The sequence below is a fragment of the Rhinolophus hipposideros genome (assembly GCF_964194185.1).
Source record: "Rhinolophus hipposideros genome assembly, chromosome: 18".
NCBI classification, from domain to species: domain Eukaryota; kingdom Metazoa; phylum Chordata; class Mammalia; order Chiroptera; family Rhinolophidae; genus Rhinolophus; species Rhinolophus hipposideros.
The window spans coordinates 16,222,265-16,228,969 of NC_138064.1; the positions used below are offsets into that span (position 1 = coordinate 16,222,265).

Genomic DNA, 6,705 nt, shown 5'->3' on the forward strand with positions numbered 1-6,705 from the left:
GTAGAATTAGAGACAAAGAGGAGAGGAGACTTTACCGCAAATTCTTTTTTATAGCTATAATTTCTTGCACCATGTATATACCACCAATTAAAAAATAATATCTTCCCTAACTACCTCAAAATATTGTTTTAAGGGATGGAGAGGGTTCTTCTGTATAGGAAAGCATTTGGAATATCTAGTTTGGACACGTGCAGTTTCAGTAGTAATGACTGTTATATTTTCCTGGAACTCATATTCCTTTATTTTTTCCCTCATGCCTCAGGTTTCTAGAAGAAGGGAACTTAGAAGAAGCTGAAATGCAAAAGCAGAGGGTTGAACAGCTCCAGAGAGAAAGGCGGCGGGTCTTAGAAGAAAATAACGTGGACCACCAGCCGCGGTTTTTCAGGTGTGTAACCAGATTGTGTGGCTCATTGGCTGATAGGTCCTGGCGACACCTGATGCCTCTGATATGAAGAGAGTGAACACCTGTGTCGCCTCCCTAAATACGAGCATTTTCTATATTTTTCCTGCTTCAGAGTGGTGAAAGCTCCCTTCTGTGGGCGGGCCTGACTTCCTATGGACTCTTGGCTCTGGGCTGTCCCTTCTTTTGTCCTCTGCAGCAGTGGTGTCTTTTTGTTTTGCATCCCTCAGTCTTTCCCAGCTGCCTCTCAGCGCCTCACCCCATGAGTTTGCAGAGGAGGTGTTCAGTAAGTGTTGGTGCGAGAAGCAGTGAGACCACCTAGCCTCTCCATGCCAAGCCAGCTTGTTAAATCTGTGTCTGAGATTAGTCACTCACCGCGGTGTATTTTACAGAGTGACAGAAATAATATATGATCACCTCCTTGGTTATCAAAATGGAAAGTCCAAGCAGTCTAATTCGGGACTGCCGAAGTTCCAATGTACCTTTGCTTGGATTTGGAACATGTACTATTCATTTTAAAATATGTTGCCCTGAAGGTCTTGCTAAAGACAGACTTAAAGCTGTAGAATGGGGCATCAGAAATCATCAGCCCCCCTCACCCCCTCTTTTCTTTTAACTGAGAAGAAACAAAGGCTCAGGGAACAGAGGTGAAGGACCCAGTGGAATGTCCCAGACTGGGCCTTGCTCTTTGACTACCAGGCCAGGGCTTTATATGGTTTTAGCGACTTGGTTATTCATTCATTTTTTAAAAGTCAACATTAAAGCAGGCACATGTAAAGAAAACACAGGCTCCTGCCTTACCCCTTCAATGCAGTGTTGCTTTCAGGACAAGCAGGCTTTGGTTGTTGTTTAGGGGGATATATATATATTTTTATTATTATTAGTTTCAGGTGCACAAGACAAGGTAATACTTCGACGTTCATCATTTATATCCCTCACACTGTGGACCCCCCTTCCTCCATCCCCCCATCCACTATCCCTCCGACATCGCACCGAGCCATCACATTATATATATAAAATTATAGTTGGCATTCATTATTGTTCAGCTTCAGGTGTACGGTACATTGATCAAGCATCTACATCTTCCCTGAGGTGGTCTCCCAGATGGGACCTGTGTCCATCAGATACCCTACAAAATCGTTACAACATTATTGATTACGTTCCAATTATTTTTCACAAACCCTGAGGCCATTTTGTGGTTACCTACTGTTTTCTAATCCCCTCACCTTTCCCCTTATCCCCACCCCCCCGCCCATCTAACAACCCTCGGTTTTTTCTCTTTGTCTAGGGGGATATTTTTGGTTGACATTGTTTTTTAATGAGCAACAAAAACACTTGTAGGAGTCATTAGTTACTAATCTATCATAATAGCAATGTTGAAAACAAACCTCCTCAATGCCCACCAGTAGGGTGTGCCTGTTAAATTGTGGTCCATCCCTACAATGGAATATTGTGCAACTGTTTTTAAAAAATGAAGACTCTCTACTGACAGAGTCACTGAACTTTTTCAATAAAAGGAAAATGGTAAAAATAGGCCTTGCAGGCCATAAGGTCTCAGTAGTGATTACTCAGCCCCACTGTGTAGCAGGAGAGCGACCATAGATAATACTTATACAAATGGGCATGGCTCTGTTCCAGTAAAACAGTATGCAAAGAGAGGCAGAAGTCTGGGATTGGCCTGTGAGCTGTAGTTTGCTGACCTTAATGTGACCATGGAAAATAATCTCCAATATATACTATTATGTCAAAAACTCAAGGGGTAGGACATCATACAGTGTAAAAAAATGGAAGGGGTGGAGTGTGTATGTGTGTGTGTGTGTGTGTGTGTGTGTGTGTGTGTGTGTGTGTGTCTGCGCGCTCGCACACATGCATGAAATTTCTCTGAAAGAATGAAGCCAATAAGATTATTGCCTCTGAGGAAAAGAACGAGGAGGCTAGGAGATAAGGGTAGGAAGAAAACTTCTAGTTATCCACCCTTTTATACCTTCTGAATTTTGATTTATGTGATATGTTATCGATTCAAAGACGAGTGAACCAAGGCGATTTTCTCCAGACTGTTATAGCTTACCATTCCTTTTCCTTTTGTAAGTTTGAGAAGTCCAAGTCAGAAGGAACAAAATGGTTTCCAGGCTTCTGGCCCTCTCACAGCTCCAGTACTGGACTGTTAGGGATATTTCATGCATGTGAAAATGATAATGGGGAGCGGGGGTACGAGGAGGGAAAGGAAGAGAGAAAATAGGATAATATTTTCAAGAACCTTCAAGGAATTCTTTCATCTTTCACAGGAAATCTGATGATGATTCTTGGGTGAGCAATGGCACCTACTTGGAACTTAGGAAAGATCTTGGTTTTTCCAAACTGGACCATCCTGTCTTGTGGTGAAAAAGGAAAGAACAATACATCCTTGTACTTCTCCTGTGTTTGCTTTCTGAAGCCACAAACATGTGTCTATATAACAGATATTATCTAGAATGATCACTTGTGCTTAGCTTAGCATTGTATTTAATTATGTATTTTCTTCAGTAGGTTTCTTTACAATTTCAAATGTTATCACAATTGTTTATATGAATGTGGAACACCTTGATATTTCTTTTTATATATAAACTATTTAATAAAAATGAAAGATTGAATGTTAACGTGTGGGTTGAGAAAGAAGCTTTAACACTAATTTTCCAAAGGTTAGGAAAATTGAAATTAAGTTTATGCCTTATATAATTAAGTTGGAGAAGACAAAAATCCATCTCTCCCAGGTGCATTAAGAAATAAGAATCCCCAGGGTGACTCATGTGTAAGCTACCCAAGTTTAATTTGGTAGCTCAGATCTCTTTTTGCCTCAGACAGCTCTTGAACTGCTCAGACAGAACAATTCTGCTGGTGCTGGAGTCTGGAGAATATTTACATTTACATTTTGGTGGTTGAGAGGATAGTATAAGTTTAGTGAATGTATGTTTTTATATAAGGTGCATATGGCACTTTCCTGAATAGGAAGCATTTGAGCTCATCCGTCCCTATAGTTTTCTTGCCTTGTGTGCAAAATTATACCATTACTCAAGAGAAATTGTGGGTAATCCCCTTAATTAGATGTCATAATGAAATCCCAGAGCGGCAGTCGGAAATTTCTCCTTAGTGACAGCTGAATCCCTGACAAGTTAAGAAACTATTTTCTGCTTCCCACCCCTAGCTTCCCGTCCTGTGTTTGACCACTTCTCTGTTGAGTGTGGAATGTCCCAGTTTTAGTATAAAACATACAGCACATTCCATGAGCACTTTGACTTTGTAAAAGTTCAGCAAAATAACTGATTGTTTTAAAATACTGTTTTGGTATTTTCTACCTCTTAATAAGCACCATATTTTAGATCTTGTATAAAAAGTTTGACCATCTGCCTTATAGACAATTGTAGAGAATTGTTCTTCCTTTGTGTTGTATTCTGATAAAGCTTTAAATGTCCTTTCTCTTTCCTATACTTTCTTTTTATATCTCTATTTTGTGAGTTTTGCAGCAGTCTTGAATAACACAGATTATAACTACAGAAAGGGGAAACTTTGTCTTTTTAAATGTGTTATTTCAAATTACAATATAAGAATTTGTGCAGTCGTTAAATTGTGTTATCAAAGCAATTCAAACTTCTGCCCAGATTACATTAAAACCAAAGCCTGATTTTTAAGCCTTTTGCTCTAATATCCATAATAATTCTATGGAGTATCAAGTAAAATGGTGTGGTAAAAATATTTCTCCCCAAAACCTTTTTAGATATTTAAGTAACTTCAAAGCATGTAGAATGCTATGAATAAAAAGTAAAATAAATAACAGAAAAAAAGAATGCATGATTTTTCAGTGTCACACCAAATAACCAGTTTTGCATTTTCAAAATGGAGAGTTATGGAAAGTGTATCAGTAGCCTTTTGGAATCTGCAAGTGACTAGCATTTTAAAAACAATAAATGCATTCATTCAATATTGCGTTCATCCATTCCATTTTATCAAGATATCAAAATGAACACAATGTTAATATCATTTCCATTTCTAAGCGGTTAAATAACACATTCTTTGGTGTGTGCGTTGTTCTTTTCTTTTCAAGCATGTATCCAAATTCTGCTCACAGACAGGAAGAAGAAGATTGTGTATTTAAGGGTACTCAAGGGGGAAGCGAATCTAGTTTTCATAATGTGAAGGTAAATGTAGATTTTTAGTAATATTGACTGTTAAAATAAGCCTGCTCCAGAAGCTGGCTCAAAAAAAACCCAAACCAAATAAATAAATAAAAATGGAGTGTGCAGCCTGAACGGATGTAGCTTTCTCATGCAGTATTTGGAAATTCTTTGTCTCAGTGTTATTATTTCAATTGATATTATGCTTCATTTTGGAATTACAAGGAAAAATGGACCAACTATCATCTTTGTAGTCATTTTATTTGAGTTGGGGGGGAAGTTAGAATATGATACAGAACTATATTCAAATTTTAAAATCTACTAATCAGTACCAGCGTCTGTAAAGGACTTTTCTGACATTTGAACAGTGATGCATCTTGATATTATAATTTTAAAAGTACCTTGAGGGGGAAATGGCTTCTTTTTCTCCTTCAGTCCCTATTCTCTAAAGCAGCTTCCCACCTAATTTGTAATTCAACGGCATTTTATATCTTTAAGATGAAGAAAACAGAAACGTGGCATTGTTTGGGAAGAATCAAGACAAAAACTAATTTTTCTGGACTTTGAATCTCCTGATTAACTAACACCAATCAATACACCATTTGAGACACATGTTTTCACCACCGTTTTTATTCCTGACATTCTACCCCAAATTTATGGTGAATGACAAAGATATTCTTAGAAGGAGGACTTCGGGTGGCCCTTCACATGTCCCTGTGGCCACTGTTGCCGACCCCAACCTGCAGCAGATCCATCCGGAGGAGCCCACAGTCCCGGAGGAGCCCACAGTCTCGGTGTCGCCAGGAAGCAGATCACCTCGCTCCCAGGGCCCCAAAGCCTAGGTTGGTATTTCCCTGAGTCAAATGTATTAATGAGTCTCAGGGCAGTTTCTCTCTGCAGTCCACCTCCCGGAAGCCAGGCTGGTTCTGGTACTAATTAAATGACCCACCTGGGTACAACAGTCCAGTTAAGTATCAAACCCCCAGAATGTCTGAATAAGTCGCACCGTCGTCGTGTGCTTCCCATGGGACACTCTAGGAGAGAAAAATATGAAAACCAATTTTTAAAAATGTTGACTTCATTTGGGCTGCGGCTTTTCTTATATTCCACTTCGAATGACTTCCCATAAATCATTTGCTTGGGCTTCGAGCACTGTCCTTTATCTGCATTTTCCAGGTTTATGATGAGTAGTCTTGTTCTACTATTAATAATGTCAACCCTCAAAGAAAAATAATAAACTACAAAGTTTTTTATTTGGCTGTTGAAACGTGTCCTAGGTCTACTACACGGTCTCTAACATATTATATGCCTTCCAGATATCATAGAATTTCCTCAGACCTTTTTAGTTATGAGAAGAAGCAATAAGAAGTTGTTCTTATGATCTTAGGAATAGCAGTTCCAATGTATTGGCATCATTTATTTGAATGTCTTTAATTTTGATACTAACATCGGCATAAATCTATTTTTGCTACCAGATGATAGCTATTTTCACGTGTTCAATTTTCCTCTGCGTTGTATTATTCTGTGACTCGGTGTTAGTCTTTATTTTTCTGTGTTGGAAATATGTATCCCGTAAGTACCTGCAAATCATGAAGCCTGAAATGCAAACCATTTTTGGCGACTTTGGTTTTGAGGAACGTAATGATCAGAAGTTGCTAATGTATTTTATTTGAGATGATTTTATCTTCCTCTGTTACCCACAGAGGATACTATTTTTTTAATGGATATTTGTAAATCTTCCATCTAACCATTTATATGATTCTTTTCTGTTCCACCCATCCCCATATGCTTCCCCCAAAAGACTAATTTGTTTATCCCCCTCATGTAGCTAGTTGACTGTGAATAAATAACATGGAAAAGGCCACCTTTGTCTTTTTTTTTTTTCAGATTAATGGGTATATGTGGCTGCTGAAAGGGAACAAAGCAAGGCTCTTTTGAGGAAGAAACACATCAGGTTACCCAAAGTGGTGAGGGTTGGAAATAATATCCTGGGGCATAAAGAAACTTGGACCCCATAAGTTGCCATACTTTTCATCCCAACATTTCCAAGGTGTACTACAAATGTAGGTTCCCAGCCCTTAGCACTCGGAAGCTGAGGCAGCTGGAACCTCAGACAGTCAGTCCCCAAGGCCCCTTCTGTTTATCCCAGCACGCTAT

General features: G+C 38.9%; 1 protein-coding gene across 7 annotated transcripts in view; it reads left to right on the forward strand.

Annotated features, from left to right (window-relative positions):
• OSBPL3 (oxysterol binding protein like 3) overlaps nt 1-6,411 on the forward strand; it is a 166,961-nt gene extending 160,550 nt beyond the window's left edge. For 6 of the 7 annotated variants that reach the window (XM_081080276.1, XM_081080271.1, XM_081080275.1 and 3 more), the window contains 2 exons: nt 263-385; nt 2,686-6,411. In XM_081080276.1, coding sequence (XP_080936402.1) covers nt 263-385; nt 2,686-2,782 — 220 coding nt within the window. In that variant the 3' untranslated portion in view covers nt 2,783-6,411. The remainder of the gene's footprint in view (nt 1-262; nt 386-2,685) is intronic. The other variant, XR_013995393.1, reaches the window with a different exon arrangement.
• The last annotated feature ends 294 nt before the right edge of the window (nt 6,412-6,705 follow it).